Raw genomic sequence first — 16,319 nt, 5'->3', positions numbered from 1 at the left:
ACGCGCCGGTACACGGAAACTCGCACACCAAAGGAACCCGCACGACACCCACAGCGAAGCGCTGCCTCCGCCGCCTGCGCCGCTCTCTGTAAACACCGCTTACACCCACCCGCGGGGCGCGCGCCCGCCCTTGGGCGCTTTTGTCTGCGTGCGCCCCGGGCTTCAGCCTTTCCTCCGGGAGGGGGAGGAGCGGCTGCGGGGAGTGAGAGAAGAGCCGGCGGCAGAGGAGAGGGGCGGGGGCAGAGGGAGGGGGCCGGCCGGGGAGGCGGAGAGACGGAGGAGGCGGCTCCGGCAGCGCGCGGCGGCGGGGAGAGCTGGGCTGCCTGGGAGCCCAGAGCTCCGCCGGGCAGGGGAGAGGAGCGCCGCAGGAACCGCAGCTCCGCCGGCTTGGGCCGAGCCTAGCGACACCGGCCTGGCTGCTCCGAGCCAGCCGCAGGTGGGAAGGGGCTGGGATGGGGGCGAGGGTCTTCCGGTTAGGGGCTGAGGCTGAGCCGCGGTGCTGTCTCCTCCCCCTGTTCCACAGACGGAGGGTGAGCATGGAGCTGTCCCCTCGCAGCCCTCCCGAGATGCTGGAGTCGGACTGCCCGTCACCCCTGGAGCTGAAGTCAGCCCCCAGCAAGAAGATGTGGATTAAGCTTCGGTCGCTGTGAGTCCCCGGCCCGGAGTGGGGGGAAGGGATCTCTGGGAGCCTGGAAAAAGGGGGGGGGGGGCTGGAGTCGGGCCGGTGGATTCTCTCCCGCACACATGTTGGCAGGTGCAAGGAAATAAGCTGCCCTGACATGAGTGGCCAGGCCACATGTGCAAGGCATGTGCGGAGCAAGCTGGCTGGTTAGAGCAGGCTTAGGAGCTGCAAAGCTAACGATGTGCCTGTGGACCCTCCGGTGACACACGCAGCGTGGAGAGGCGGCCCAGGATGTGCGGTGCAGTGTGGCAGGGCTGCAGACGGGCTGCATCCAGGAGGTGCCGGGCTGACTCACACGTATCCATGTGCAGGGTTGTGCAGATGTGAGACACATCACATGTGTGTGCATGAGTGTCTGTGGGTCACAGAGATGTTTGTAGAATGATTGCACACAGCTGCAGATGTAGTACATGGGGATACTCGTGCCAACCTGTGGGTCATATAGACCTCTACTGGGATTGGTGGTTTCTGCCTCCTGCGTCCTATATGGGATGGGGGTGGGGGAGCTCCATACCTGAGCTGCTCATCTCTCTTGGGGCCTGGAACCCCACTCTGCTTATTAATGATGGGGAACCCTCCTGGGATCTGGAGAAGTGGTGGAACCCCTACCAGGGGTAGAGCCTCTACCTGGGATCTGGGTGGTGAAGAATGACTGACAGGGGCAAGCCTTTTTGTTGCTATAGGGTTTCCCAAGGATCTCCAAGCACATTTAGGCATCTTTTCTTATTGTTGCAGGATGAGGGCATGTGGAGAGGAATAAATGAGGAATAAATGAGGAAAAGTCCCAAGGGAGGAAAGGAACTTTTCTTCCTGCTCCTCAGAGAGAGAGAGGATCTGGTCAGATACAAGCCACGCACCATGTTTATCTCCCAGTCAGCTGTGAGTGGGTAACCTCCGCAGTCTGTTGATTCTTAAGCAGAGAACAAGGGAAGGTGCTCCTCTCCCTAATATGACTCCTCGTGGACCCAGGAAAGGCTGTAGATAGATGTTTAATGAGGAATTCAGGACACATAGCCCCTAAACCCAGTTCCTCCCCAGTATCCAATAGTGAACACTGAAGCTTTCCATTTCTGGGCTCTGGCAGAGAGAGAGAGAGATGGGGTAGGAGATGGATAGATGCTTATGATTGTGTTGTTTTTGAAACACTTCAACTGCGGCAATAAGACGATGCCTTTTTACTGGGTGGCGGGTCTGATTTATATACTAGCTGCTTAGAGAGGCCTGAGGGAGAACTGAGGCAGAGTGGCAACAAGGCTTGGAATCCAAATGTGCTTTGCAGTTCACCCCCTTTGCTGCCTCCAGCCAATGCAGTTTGTGGGCTCTCTGAAGCGGAGCCTTGGAATGAGTTCTGGGATGAAGAAATGGAAAACTGGATTGAATTGATTTTTATTGGGAGGAGCACTGGTTGATTCTTGAGAGAAAACTGATGCGTTGTTAATAGTAACTAAGCTAGGAAGAGGGACAGGTAAGGAAGTAGGTGAAAGGCAAAGAAGGAGCTTCAGGATCTATAAATGGGAGAATTCGAGGTGTCCTAGGATGACTCCCCCATAGCTCTAGTGGTCATCATATTTTTCCCCTGCCTCTGTTCCAGGTAACAGGTCCTGCAAAACAGCAGGTTTTCCCTGTTTTATTATCTCCCACACCTTTTGAACCAAAAGTCTTTCCTGGAAGCAAATTGCTATTTCTTCTTTTGATGTGAGAAGCTCCCAATGGTAAGAGAAGAGCCTCTCCAGAGGAGGAATTGAAACCTGGGGAAGGAAGGGAGCAGAGGCAGCTTCCCTACAATGTGTGTTAGTTGGTGTGTCCTTACAGGAGATGCCAGAAAAGTACCATCTCCTCATTATTAATCACCAAGATAGATTCCCAATCTCACTTTCTCAAAGCAGAGAAAGATCTTGGTATCAAGGGAGATCCCAAGTTGATGGTTGACTGGATTTGGCCCTGTTTGAATATTGGGGAGGCCTTGCCGAGCAGATGAAGGGAAATAAAAGGACTTAGGACTTTTGCTGGGTAGGAGAGAGACACTCTACTCTCAGGGTTGAGTGGTTTCTGAAGAGTTGAACATAAAAGGCATTCTCTCTTTTGAGTGGAAATAGAACACTCCTTCCCCCAACCCTAGTCACCACCTGTTCCCAAATAGGCTTGAATAGGAAGGGGTTGTCTAGTCTGAAAATGAGAGGGGGTGAACATAATTATCTCAGGTCTGGGTACTGAATAGAAATGAAGGCAAATGCAGTATATATGTATTTATAAATATATAAAGGCATTGATTCCCCTACTCAACATATCCTATAACCATCACGCTCCCTGCCCCCCCCCCCATACTCTTTTAATTTCTAATCTAGGACATCTAGACTCTCTTCAGGGAGGCTAGGCCTGGTGTTTTTGCCTCTGGTTAAAAAGTTGTATAATATAATTGTGCAGGGTGATTTCTTTTAGGGAAGGACATCCAGGAATTCTGTTTCCCTCACTAGCACCCTGCCAAAGATAAATTCAGAATCTGGAGCATATGAGCTAGAAAGTCCCTAACTGTGGGGTTTCATCTCTACATAGCAGGAAAATTTTCCTAACTAAGCAGACTCAAGCTGAGACATGAGAGAGGCTGGGACAGGCAATCTGGAGATAATGGGCTGACCAGGATGATTTTTAGCACCTCTCACCCTCAGATGAAGGATTTGACTTCTCTGACTGAGACCAGAGAGCTTTCAGGAGTGTGTGTGTGTGTGTGTGTGTGTGTGTGTGTGTGTAGGAGTCGAAGGGAATTTCTGTGTCTTTTGAGAATCAAGAAAAACTATGAGCAGAGATTAGTTAGCTATCCTTAGCTCATTCATTCATTCAACAACTATTAATTGTCTTCTGTGGGCCGTGTGATGTGCTGGATGCTGGGGATATAGTGCTGGACAAAATGAACACAGTCCCTGCTCCTGTGGAGCTTATAATTTGGTTCAACTCCATCAAGGGGAGTGGAGAGTGGGGGAAGCACCCTGTTCCTCATTTTGATACACCCACCCAAGTGCTAAAATTCTCCCACTCTTGTTTCTGCTTAATCTTTTCCTTTGGGAGTTACACACAAAAACATATATATGAGTTATCTGTTATCTCTTTCCCAGGATAGTACAAGCATCACTCTCTTCTCTCTCCTCCAGTTTATCCTGGAATTTTACAGACAGAACTTTCCTTTCCTTTGGGATAGTATAGACACAATCTCTTTCCCTTCTTTCTTCACATGGTAGACACTCAGGACTCTCAAGGTCTAGGCTCAATGTCCTAAGCTGTGGTTCAAGGTCATTACAGCTGAGCTGGAGCAAAAACGCAGTTGGGAATTATTTTTGCCCATCTTAGTTTCATCAGAGTCTAGTGTGGTACCTGAAACATAATAGGAACTCAATAAATAAAAGAATGAACAAATGAACTAATGATTATGTGTATATGTCACAGAGCCCAGTTCTGACTCTGATTCTGCGGTGTGTGTGTTCTTGCGTTCAGAGTGGGGAGTAGGAAATGGAGAAAGGGAGATGCTGTCGTTTTCTGAGGAGGTGATGTTTAAAAGGTGCAGGTTTGAGTACCTCAGTGCAGAGCTTGGGACTGAAGGAGTTACAGAGAGGACACATAAACGACATTATTTGGATGTGTGAACAAGATGTATCAGAATGATTGTGAATGCCTCACGTGTTTACATATGTGTCTGTGTAAAGGTGGATGTATGTGCCGGAGACAGTTTGTGGAGTCAGAGCTCTACAATGATGTCTCTTTGTTTTTATGTTTATAAATGGCATATGTAATAATAAATATGTTGGGCAGGTATGCTGAATTTGGGCATGCTGCATATCTGAAATTGTTCTATGTATGAATGAGATGTATGAGTGTGTGCATGTGTGTAGGTAATGGGATAATATGTATGCGTGATCTTTTGTATGTCTTTTTGACATTCACATTTTTTGACAATCCTGGGGAGATCAAGTGGGCAGGAGGAGGAAGCTGAGGGGCTGGACTGGGTATTTCACTGATTTATCCCACCTTTTGTTCTCATTTCATCTATGCCCCAGGAGTGATCTTCTGTGGCTCTTACCACTTTTGAAAACTGTGCTGCTGTCCTCCTTTCTGTGCACATGGCTGTGGAGCTGTTGTGAAAATTGCAGGGTAAACTGTGGCTCCCTGGACCTCTGGAGAAAAAGGAGCATCATTTTTCCTTGGCCTTGGCAGGATGGTTTTTAGTGCCTTCCTCCCCAGATCAGCCCTCCCTCCTTTATTTCTAATCATAGCCAAAGGGAATCTCTCCTCCTTGGGTTTATACCTCCATTGTCTATTAGATGGCTTCCATCTCTCTATTTCACCCATCAGCTTTGTCTTGATGAGGCATCTGGGTGGTAGAGGGTGGAAAATTCCTGCAGTAAGCTGAGGAGAGGTGCAAAGGGGAAAGCAAATTCAGACCAAAGGGAGAACTCCACAAACTTCTGATCAGAACTGGTGGCTGGAGGGAATCAGGGAGGCAGGGCGGTGGTCGTAGAAGATCATTGGGAATATCGGGATTCTAGAATTGGAGTTCATGTTTCTACTCCGCACGATCTTGAAGTCATATAGTCTCTCTGAATCTCAGTTCTTCGTTTTCTATCATCCATATGAAAGTGCCTTTTAAATGATTCAGCCTGGAGTTCTTTTAGCATGGGAGGGAGAGCTTGCTGTGCGAAGAGGCATCGGAATAAGAATGAATGGATGGCCATTGGCTTGGCTGTGGAGAAAATAAAGATTCAAAAGGCAGGAATATGAATTACTTAGTAGATTAAAGTCCCGGTGTCTGGGACATAATTTGGAAGAATCTGGTTGATGAATGGTTGTCTGGAACAGGTGAGGCAGGTGTCTGAGCTTAGGGAATAGAAAGCTGGGTAAGGCTGGAGAAGGGCTGTCCTAGAATGAGTGTGGGCCACTGAGGTCAAAAGAAAGAGAGGGCCTTACTCCATATCTCCCTTCCCAGTGGAAAAACTAGAAGTGGGTAGAGCAATTGCAGTTCCAAGATATGGTATGTGGGGGAGCCCAGGGCCTGCCACTGGTGAGTTCTGTGAGGAATTCCCCTCTGCCATTTATCCTCAGTCCCTGGCTATAGGCCTGGCTATGATATGACCAGGTACGCCGCAGTCTACTTTAGAGAATCTCTAATGCCCCTTAGAACCCAAATGTCACTCTGCCTGCTCAGGAGCCCCAGGAAGCCGGTTGGAAAGACTGAGAGGAGATTCCCACATTCAGAATTTCATTTATCACCTTTGCCAGGAGCGGGGTGAGGTAGGCTGGGGATGCTATTGGACTGGGGCCAGGTGAGAGACTTGGAGGGGAGGAGAGAAGCCTGGATGTCCCTAGATCCTTTGCCCCTGCCTGCTGCCCAGGGAATTCCCGAAGTCACTGAAGTGAGTGGTGCCTTCATCTTCTCGTCTTTGGGCCAACTCATCAGACTCCGAAGGAGGAGCCCAGAACCTTCCCTCTAGAGGGATCACCGAGGATTTGCTTTCCACTTCTCTGTGTCCTCTGTTTTCCTCGTCTTTGATTCTTCCTGCATCTTTTCCTCTGTCCCTTCCCTCCTTTGTTCACATCTTTCTCCTGTTCCTCTTCCTCTGCTGGGCTCCACTTCGGCTCTCTGGGCCCACTTCCTACCCCCTTTGACCTGCCCTCTCATGCTCACCTCCAACGCCCCTACTCCTCCCTCACGTTGGCCAGAGTCAGAAACCCCCCGGGGCTCCAGCTCCCTGATGGTGCTGGGTGAGTTCCCTGCGGGCATCCCTTGGGGCCACCGTAGGAGTCCGGCTCCAACCCCTGTATCCTGCAAGGCCTTGCTTTTGCCTTCTCGGCGACCTCATCCTCCCAACGCCTCTGGGGAGGAAGCCAAGTTAATTGCCTTTGGATCTCAGGGGGCTGATTTTTCTCAGGGACGGAAGTGGAGTAGCTATTTTCCGACTCTCTTCAGGACAGCAGCAGAGAAAGAGGGATAACACCAGGGCAGCAGGTGGGGTGCAGGTGAGACCACTGGGTGACTGGAAGTTGTTAGTTCGTGAGATTGCCCCCTAAGGGAGGAAGACTTTATGGTCTGAGAGAAGCGGGAGAGAGTCCTGGGAATGCTGAGTGGGGCAAAGACAGGAACTGAGGGGGAAGAAAGGCGACCGAGAAGGGAAAAGGGGAAAACTGAGATGTTATCCACTCAGTGCAGGGAAGTCCCTAAGGCCAGTGCTCTTGCCCCTCTAGCACCCTCCATGGGTGCACAGGAGCTGAGGGGAGAGGAGAAGCTGCAGGACTGGGGTGGGGGGTGCAGGGCTAGGTGGGGGCTTTCTCTCCTTGTCTGGGAAGGAAGCATGAGGTTAGGCTTCTACTTCAGCATCCAGACCTGGCAGAAGTCCACTGGGGGAGTGGGAATGGGGTTTTGTGGAGAAGCAGGCTTGATGGGAGAATGGCCGGCGCATATCCAGGGGGAGGCCTGGTGGCATGCGCTGGGAGAAGATCTAGAAAGGGGGGGCTTCAGGTGGTGCTCTTGGATACAGCCAGGCTCCCAGGTCAGTTGATGCCACAGCTGCAATGAGTAGTCAGATTTGCAAGTAATTATGGTGGCTGCAGTGGAATGATTAGGCTGCCAGCTGGTGATGGCGCCATTTAGGCTGGGAAGGGAGCTTGGCTTCCTGGGGGCTTAGTGATTCTCTGGCAGGCAGGACCTGGGGGCTGGAGAGGCTTCTCCATTCATTCCTATTCCTTGGCTTCCTGGATCATAGGTTGATGCTCAACCACTGAGCTACGCCGGCTGGGCTCCTTGGCTTCCTCGCTCCCCTGCTGATCAGCTCCTGTGTATCTAACTTGGTACTATCTCCCTAGTTCTCTCCTCTATGCCCACCTTGTTTAGCAACTTCTTGGGGTCTGGACTGAGTGAACACACATGCCAACAGCATTGCCAAGCTCCCTAAGCCCAGACTGTCTCTCTACCAAGCAGTAGCTTTAGAAATTCCAATCTGAAAGAAATACAATAAATCAAATTGTACCAGACTTACCCCCAAAGACTTCTCTGTCCTGCCTGTTCTCTTCCTTTCTGTTTTGTTTTGAAATGCCAAGAAAATTTGCTCTTGTTTTGATTGCAGCAAGATGGGTTAAAGATAGGTATGCAGGATAACTTCCTGGAAAGCTCAGATGTTAGAATGTGACCTTTCTATGATAAAGAACAAATCCACTCTTCCTCTTTAAGACTCAGGTTAGGGATGATTTGGGGGAAGCACTGATGAACTTGAACCCAGGACGAATCTAGACCCAGGCATCCTACTTCCCTAGTGTCTCTAACGCAGGCACTGCACCTGAGAACCATAAAGTGTTACAGAGGAGGAAACTGGTGCTCACAGATAGTTGGTAAGGTGAGGGGCAGGGCTGGGACCAGACCCAAATTCCACTCATCCACAATTTAGTGCTGTTCCTGTCACACCTGCCGCCAGTCCCTTGCCAAGTTTCCAACTCACTTTCTCACCCCAGGCTGCCTTTAACATCTGTTAGGCCCCCTGGAAGCTGGGCATCTGCTGGCAACATCTGTTGGGATGTGGTTTGGAGGGCTGGTGGGGTGGCCCATGTGGAGGTGGTTAATGAGCAGAATTAAATAGGGCAGGGAGGGAGAAGAGGGGAGGACAACTGAACCAGACAAAGAGTTCTTCTGGACTGGGTCCTGGGAGCCTCCTCTCTAACTCGCTTTCCTCTGACTCTTGTGCCCACACCCCACACCTCCCAGTTCTTCCCTCTCTTAAGGGCTGAAGCCTGAGGGAGAAGAGACTCATTTGTGTTCTGGGCTGGGAGCAGGGATATTGGGTCCTTTTCAGTCTGGACCATGGCTCAAGCTGCTTAAATTAATCCCTTCCTCTTTTGACCTTAGCTGTGCTGGGCTGTGGCCAGAAACGCGTGTTAGAAAGAGCTTTTGGTAGGAGGCAGAGGAGGCCTCGCCTTCAGGCACAGGCAGGGGGTGAGCTGACTCCTTTCCCTCTTCTTCAGTCTTTCTCAGACTCTCTCCTACAGCACCTTTCGAATCTCCCTTCCTTCCCTCCCTGCCCCCTTAGTACCTCCTGCTCTTCTCCCTCGTCTCACTCCACTCACCTTGTTTCTTTCCCTCCCCACTAACCCTCAGTCTTCCACAGGCTCTGCCCCATTCTCCCCCAACCCTCCCTCCACCCAGCTCTTCTGGCCAGTGCCTAGAGACCTGCTGCCATGTCAACCTGAAGCCTGCCACTTCCCAGGATGGCACCCCAGCTCTGCCAGTAGGGGGACTATTTTTATCTCTGGAGCCACCCCCGCCACTGTGCCCAGCCAGCTGCAAGAACTGGGGCTGCTTGGATAGCAGTGGGAAGCCAGGGGTGTAAGGGGGCACTAGTGCTTGGATAAGGTAGAGATCTGGTTGTTCTTGGCTTTTGGAGCTCCACACTCTGCATATTCCCCAGCTTCTGTTTCCACTGCCTCCTGACCCCCGTGGCATAAGGAGCCAGGGAGAAGTCCCACACATCTGGAGTGGTGGTAGCAGGCCTCTGGGGCCTGGGTACAGGAGTGGGCCTGGGGACTTTGTTCATGGAGGACTCTTAATAAACATTTGCTGAACTAATGAAATAAAGGATTGGACTAAATGATCTTTTGCATTCATGCATCACTTTATAGTTCCCAGAGTGCTCTTATATGGGCCATTTGATCCTTGTGAGAATTCTGTGAAGCTTGCCTTATTTACCCATTTTACAGGCAAGGAAGCTGCAGCTCAGAGTATCTTGCCCAAGGGCACACATAGTGATAAGTCTAGGCAAAAGGCTCCTGGTTTTATTTTATTTTATTATTTTATTTTATTTTATTTATTGTTATTGTTATTTTTTAAATCCTCACCTGAGGATATTTTTTCATTGCTTTTTCAGAGAGAGTGGGAGGAAGGGAGAGGGAGAGAGGGAGAGGGAGAGAGAGAGGGAGAGGGAAAGAAAGAGAGAGCAAGAGAGAAACATTGATGTGAGACAGGCACATAGGTTGGTTGCCTTCTGCTCCCTCAGTCTGCAGGCTGATGCTCTAACCACTGAGCAAAACTGGCCAGGGCAGCTCCTGATTTTAATTTATGCCCTCTTTCTACTGGATTTAGATAATTTCCTTGGTTCTTACAATTTCTGAGATTTTGGAGCCTTGAGATCAGCCAGTTAATCCCTTTCCCAATAACCCCCACCCCCACCCTACCCCCATTCTTTTCCCTCTCCCCCACCCCTCCCTTCTTCTCTGACCAGTGGCAGTGTCTCCTCTCCTTTGTTCATCCCATCCCAACTCTATCCTTCAGTGCAGGTGGGGAAAGCTGGGGATGGGCCAGGAGGGAGGCATTATCATTGGGTTCTTTGCTATTTTAAAACTAAATTTAAGGACTGAAGGAAAATCCATGCTGGACTCTTTGCTGTAGTCATCACATCTATGCCCTGCCTACCACCTAGGGAACAGTTTTCTTAGCTTGGACACACGTAGTGTGTGGTATGTGTGGATATATGTGGGTGAGTGGATATGTGTGAATTTTTTTTCACCAGGATGGGATGGTGGTTTATTGATATCCTTCCTTATTAGGAAGAGTAATAATAATAATAATAATGATAAGCTGGGATGAGTGATTAATAATAATAATAAGCTGGGATGAGTGATATGTATATGGGGGTGTGGTGGTAAACAGTCATTTGTCAACCAGCTTTGGTTCTACTGGGCAAGAGAGTAGAGGGATGGATATCCTCTCCAAAGCCTTTTTAGTCTGAGAAATCTCTTTCAGTAGGAGGGCTGAGGTTAGTGCCTACTTGGCTAGGGTAGCAGGGCCTGGAGTGAGCACCTGGAGTCAGGGGAGGTAGGGGAGCTGGCCTGGCTCGGTGTTTGTTGCTGTGCCCGGCTGTGTGCAGCTGCCCCACTCCCACCTCCATCCCTATCCTTCCAAGCCAGCACGTCCACAGAATAGGCCAAATGGCCTGTCCCTTATCTCCTGGGTGGCAGTTCTGAGTCTCTGACTTTGGGTCTAGTCTTTTCTTTCTAAAAACACTAACCGGCTTGTGCGTGCGTGCATGTGTGTGTGTTGGGCACAGAGAGAATGAGATGAACGCAGAGAGTGTGGGTTTCAATTTTTCCAAACTCGGTAGCAGCCCTGCCTCATGGCTTCCAGGAGTTCGCTGGAAAACAACTTGCAGATATTTAACCTCTGTTCCTCTTCTTTCTGTTGAAGCCCACTTTTACTTGTCCCGTTACTCAGTGGAGCTGAGAAACAGCAGGTTCCCAAACTTCATTTGTTTATAATCCTTCAAGGTTTTGGCACAGTGACAAGGTATTTTAATTTCTCCCTGCTTTTTGGGGGATGGAGAGGAAAAGACTTCCTGTCATAAAATCCTGGCTGTTTTCCCCTTTTCCTGTCACATTCATCCCCACTAGTCCCCTGTCCTCTTTCCCACATGACCCCAGCCCCAGGCCCTAGGTTAAAGAAATTATAGTAGCGCAGAACTCTCTTCCCTGGGCGTGTTGGGCTTCACCCCCGGCTCTCCTCATTAGCCCCGCCCAGCCCCTCAGCTGACCAATCACAGCCCCAGTGCCCTTGTGTTGGTGATGTCATCTCTGAGCCAATCCCGCGGCGGGCTGGGGCCGCGCGCTCGTCCACCCGTCAGTTCACGCGGAGGCCACGTTCCCTTCCCCAACCTGAGCGGGAGCGAAGCCTGCGGGGTGGGGGGCGGGGGCAGTCTCCATGCCTCTTCTTGGCCCTCCGGTCACTTCTATTCTCCCTCTCCAGTTAATTCGATTATCCCCCAACCCCCGTTTTGCAGATGAGAAAACTGGGGCCGGGAGTGTTAATGTAACTCTCCCGATCTCTTGGTTTCTGTGAGCAAGTCCTCCTGATTTTCATTCACGCGTGGGGGTGGGGTGGGGAGAATAGGGGCTTCCCTCCTGGTTGAAAGGGTCGCTGGGTGAGGATCCCCTGATCCCTAGCTTCAGAGAGCCCCTCCCCTGCAGTTTCTAATTCTCTTCCTGCCTTGCTTCCATTCTTTCCGGTGGGTTAAAGCTCTCGTTTTGAAAAGTGGCCACGGAAGAAGCCCTGGGAGGGAACTGAGTCTCGGCCCCTCTGGTGGGCTCGTGCAGAGCCTCTTCACCTCCCACTACAGACTTTCTCATTAGGACAGATTCAGGATGGTTCCCTGTCCTTGCACCCTTAAGCCTCCTACTAACCCCTTCTCCTCAAAGAGCCCCACCTCCTCAGAGCAGGAGGATGGCCTGTGCTATTTCTGTCCTTTCTGGGATTTTTCTGAGAACAGATTCTTGTTTCCAGTCTGATTCAGATGTGAAACTTTTCCTGAGGCCTCTCACCCAGTTGCTGTGGGCTGGGTCTCTGCCTCATCACTGACTTCTTCCTCCAGGCAGGCTCCTTCTGTTCCCCTCCCCAAAGTTCTCTCCGGTGGGTCACTCAATTCTGCTGAGACCTGGAGGAGGAAGTCAGGGGACCAAGAGGGAGTCATTCCTCCCAGGGGCCCCAGGCCCTGGGGGCAGCATATTGATGCTCTGAAGTAGGAGACTTTGATTCCCATGGCAAATCCTGTTCCTGTGCAGAGGAGCCACCTCCAGGGCCCCATCCTCCGGTAGGTGGTAGGAGCCAAGGGTGAGGAAGGGGGAGGGGAGGAGAATGACAGGTTGCTGTGGTTCCACCAGTTGTAATTTGATGGAGGGGAGGGATTAAGACTTGACATTCCCCATGTGTTTTGTGTGTGTGTGTGTGTGTGTGTGTGTGTGTGTGTGTGTGTGTGTACTGCTCCACCTTTTACCCCATCGGTCTTGCCCTTCACCCATTCTCTTCATTGTCCATCTCCCCTTTTTATCACTTCTTGACTACAGCAGGTGACTTAGCAGAGTTTCCCTCCTTTCTCTGCTTCGTGACCCCCAGCATACTTAGGACCTTACGTTCCTCTGAAATCTCATCTGGTTTTAAGAACCCAAAAGGGAACAAAGATTCTTCTCACAACTCTCAGCCCCTTGACTTAAGGCTGTCCTGTGCTGAGCCCCCTGCTTACAGTGGTCTTTTTGGGAATGTGGATTCTGACAGTAGTACAGGGGTATTTGGAAATCACCAGATCATCAGCCATATGATAATCCAAAGAAATGAACTGGTGGAGGCTGAGGAAGCTGAGCTCTTCTGGGGTTTGGGGGTTATTACTGCCCAGAACCTTCTTTTCCAGCTGGCAGTCAAGAGCTGGGAGACACTGGGGCCTTCCAAGGGTCAGGATCTGAGGCTTTTCCCATGGTGCAGGAACTGAGGGTAAAGGAGAAAGAAGTGGTGGTGGTGACACAGGGCTAGGGGTGGAGGTGGAAGGAATGTTGGGGAAGCTTCCAGTTTTCCTTAGGTCTGGATGTGGACTGGACAGGGTTGAGCATTCTGTTTTGCAGGGAAAGGAACCCTTCCCTGCCAGATTCTCCAAAGACTGAATCAGAGGGATTGGATTAAAACTGATATAGGGGTGGGGAGTAGGATTTCTTGTAGAAGAATGGTGAGGTGAGGACTTTAGGTGTGCCAGGGGAGATCTTAACTCTGAAGGATTTTAGAAACAGAGAGGCTCCTGTCAGGCCATGTGGGGATTATATAACTTCAGGAAGGTGAAGTTCAGCACCTGGATCCTTCTAGCCTCCTGAGTCCATGTTTCCCTCCTTGGACTCCCCATTTGTCAAATATATTCTTTAACCTCTCTTCTTCTCTCTCCTTGATGGGGTCTGGATTGTGTTGGGTTCAGATTTCAACAGGAGCTATTAAAGAGCTCCTGGACAAGATCTAGAGGTGGAGGCAGGAGGAACTTGGAGGGAGGGGTGTATTGAAAGGCAGCCCACGATCTCAATCCTCTCCCCAGGCTCTCCATTACAGAGAAATCCTGGCTCAGCAATAGCAATTGTGAGCTCTGGCAGATAGCTCCTCACCTAATTAATCTGCCTTCTCTCCCATTTATTTATTTAATGAACATTTACTGAGCATGTATTGTGTGCTCTGCACACAGCAGCCAGGATAAACAAGTCATTGTCAGTATCATCAGGACACTTACAGTCTACTATGGGTCAATGGACGCCAACACTTCATGAAGGATGGATGACCGAGATTGATTGAAGAAGCTATGATGGAATTGGCTCTAGCCTCTCTCCATACTAATTAAATGATTGTGCTCCCTCTGCCCAACACCTTTGGTGTTTGGGGCACAGTTAAAGCTCCAGTAGTGTGAGTTGTAGGCTTGCCAACCTGACTGAGATTGACAAGTTGTGTGACCTTAAACAAGTCACTCAACCTTCCTCATCAGGTGATTGTGAGGCTCAAATGAGGTTTGTAATTTTAAAGGAGAGATTATGACCACTTTCACTCTCCCATTTCCTCTGTTAGGGTACTAACTAATTACTAGTCTCCATCTAAACTAGACTTACTCTTCTGGACTTGGGAGAAAGAAGGCAGGCACTGTTGGATTTGAAGGGAGTGAGCCATGAGCTGGGTAGGGCCAGCATAATGCTAGTCAGTTAATTCCGATTCAAACCAGATTTGCAAAGACCCATTGTATGTGCCAGGCTTTTGCATATATTATTTCATTTAATCCTCTTATTAACAGCCCTTCACAGGTGGTTTATTATCATCCTCACTATTTTACAGATGAAGGAATTGAGGCTCTAAAATAAAAGTTCTCAAACTTTAGTGTGCATGAGAATCATCTGGAATGTTTGTTAATTGCAGATTCCTGGACCATACCCTAAGATATTCTGATTCAATAGGTGTGTAGTGAGTGGGACCTAGAATCTAAAATTTTCACAAGTATCCTAGGTGGTTCTGATGCCAGTGGTCTATAGGCCACGTTTTTATAGGTGCTGATTAAGAATTAGTGACGTGCCCAAGGGCTCAGAGCCAGGAAGTGATAGGTTTGAATCCAGGATTGCTGCCTCCCAGACCTGAGCCTTGGTTTCTGCTTTGGAAATAGGGATAGCAATTCCTTCCCACCTCCCTCCTTCCCTCCCTCCAGGCTCATTGTGAGGAGAAAATGAGATAATGTAGGAGAAAGCTAAGAAATGTAGAGCTGGCAGCATTGTTAGCAATTATGCGAATACATGCAAATGAGCACCCGTGGGCTTGACTGTTCACTTTGGGAGCCTGTGCTCAGATGTGATTTGAGAGGCTGGTTGGGTTGAGGAAAAAACTTTGGCAGAGGGCATTTGGTTGTAAAAAGGGCTGACCAAAGTGGAAGATTAGGGCTAGTATGGGAATCTGGGGGGAGATGGGATATGAGGCCTTTATTTCTTCCTATGTTGTGTGCCCCCAGATTCGAGGGCCCCAGGCCACAGGGACTAATCAGGAGGAGGAAGCCTGGCTTGAGCCTGGGCCCCAAAGGCAGAGTGTACCTCTGTTCTGTGATGGCTGCGGTGGCACTCTGGGAGATGCTGGCTCTGGCCCCCCTTTCTAGCTCTTTGGCTGTAAAGCCTTTTCTCTTGTCTAGCCTCTATTCCTTCTATCTACTGAAGCCCCAGCTGGGTCTGAGCTTTACTGAACTCAGCCTCTTTAAACCCACTGTTTGCACATGGAGGGGGTGCAGTAGAAAGGTGAGAAGTGGGATTTGAAGACAGCCCACTGAGGAGGCGCAGTGTCGTCCTCCCATTTCCCCCCTTTCCCTTCTGCCCCATGTGCATTCAGGCATGTCTTCAGCCAGGACTGCTCGTCCCTGAGGTGAGAGTTGGCCCGTGATGCTTCCTGGGGCTGGCTGTTTTGGCAGCCCTCTTCCAAAGCTGCTGAGACCCCAGGATTCTAGAGCTGCCTCCGTTCAGGAATGCCATTGTTCCCCGCCTCCCCCACCATCTCTGGGAATTGATGCTAATTTCAGCGTCTGGTCCCTGACTCATTCTCTTCTGCTCCCTGACTCAGAGGGTGACCTTGGGTTTCTTTAGCCCCTCTCAGTGGGGAATGTAATGCCCACCATTTCACCCCCAATTAAGTGGGGCTGGGCAGGGCTAGGGAAGGAGCGAGAGGGGAATGTTTAATTGCTTCCTTTAAAATCACCGTCTAAAGTCAGAGAGCATTGTTTGCTTCATGACTGCCTGGGCTGTACCCACCAGACTTCTAAGAAGCCTCCCAGTTAATCACTGACCCCCAGAATTCAAGAGTGCAAACTGGGGCATTGTCTCTTCAGGCAACACATTCAGTAAGTGAGACCCCTGGCGCCACCCGCAGCACTCTCGCTCTGGGAAAGCTGCTGCAGGGCTGAGGTAGGGCATGGGTCACCCTTTGCCAGAGGTTCTCTCTGGTACCTGGCAGGCAGGGGTTAATCCTGCTTTGTCCTGGTTGATGGATTCTGGAATCAGAATCCATTAGCTCTGCCTGGGTGGAGTGAGGCCAGGCAAAAGCATTCAGATTGCTCTTTGTTCTGTGTCTTTGCCATCCCTGCCAGAGACAGAGGGGCGATGGACATGTACCTCCCTCTCCACCATGACCTAGAGACATAAGGAAAGAGTCTTGAGTACTCTTTTGATTGCTGTTGATCCCAGAGCCTCTCTCATGGGGGAAATAAGCAGTTTCAGCTCCTGGTTATTCAGACTATGAAACAAACCACCCCCAAAACATCACCCCAGGGGCTTGTACCTTCCTAATTCTGCTGAGCCCCGG

The 16,319-nt window shown here is 50.2% G+C and overlaps 1 protein-coding gene across 2 annotated transcripts in view; it reads left to right on the top strand.

Annotated features, from left to right (window-relative positions):
- Positions 1–350: 350 nt before the first annotated feature.
- Positions 351–16,319, top strand: part of PDE1B (phosphodiesterase 1B) — a 27,269-nt gene continuing 11,300 nt past the window's right edge. Inside the window, exons 1-2 of one of the 2 annotated variants that reach the window (XM_016218012.2) lie at positions 351–436; positions 524–646. In XM_016218012.2, the coding sequence (XP_016073498.1) occupies positions 537–646 (110 nt within the window). In that variant the 5' untranslated portion in view covers positions 351–436; positions 524–536. Of the gene's footprint in view, positions 437–523; positions 647–12,187; positions 12,289–16,319 lie in introns of those variants that run through there. The other variant, XM_016218013.2, reaches the window with a different exon arrangement.

The sequence above is a fragment of the Miniopterus natalensis genome, chromosome 2 (genome assembly GCF_054644295.1).
Source record: "Miniopterus natalensis isolate mMinNat1 chromosome 2, mMinNat1.hap1, whole genome shotgun sequence".
NCBI lineage: Eukaryota > Metazoa > Chordata > Mammalia > Chiroptera > Miniopteridae > Miniopterus > Miniopterus natalensis.
This window is presented reverse-complemented; position numbering and strand designations above follow the sequence as displayed.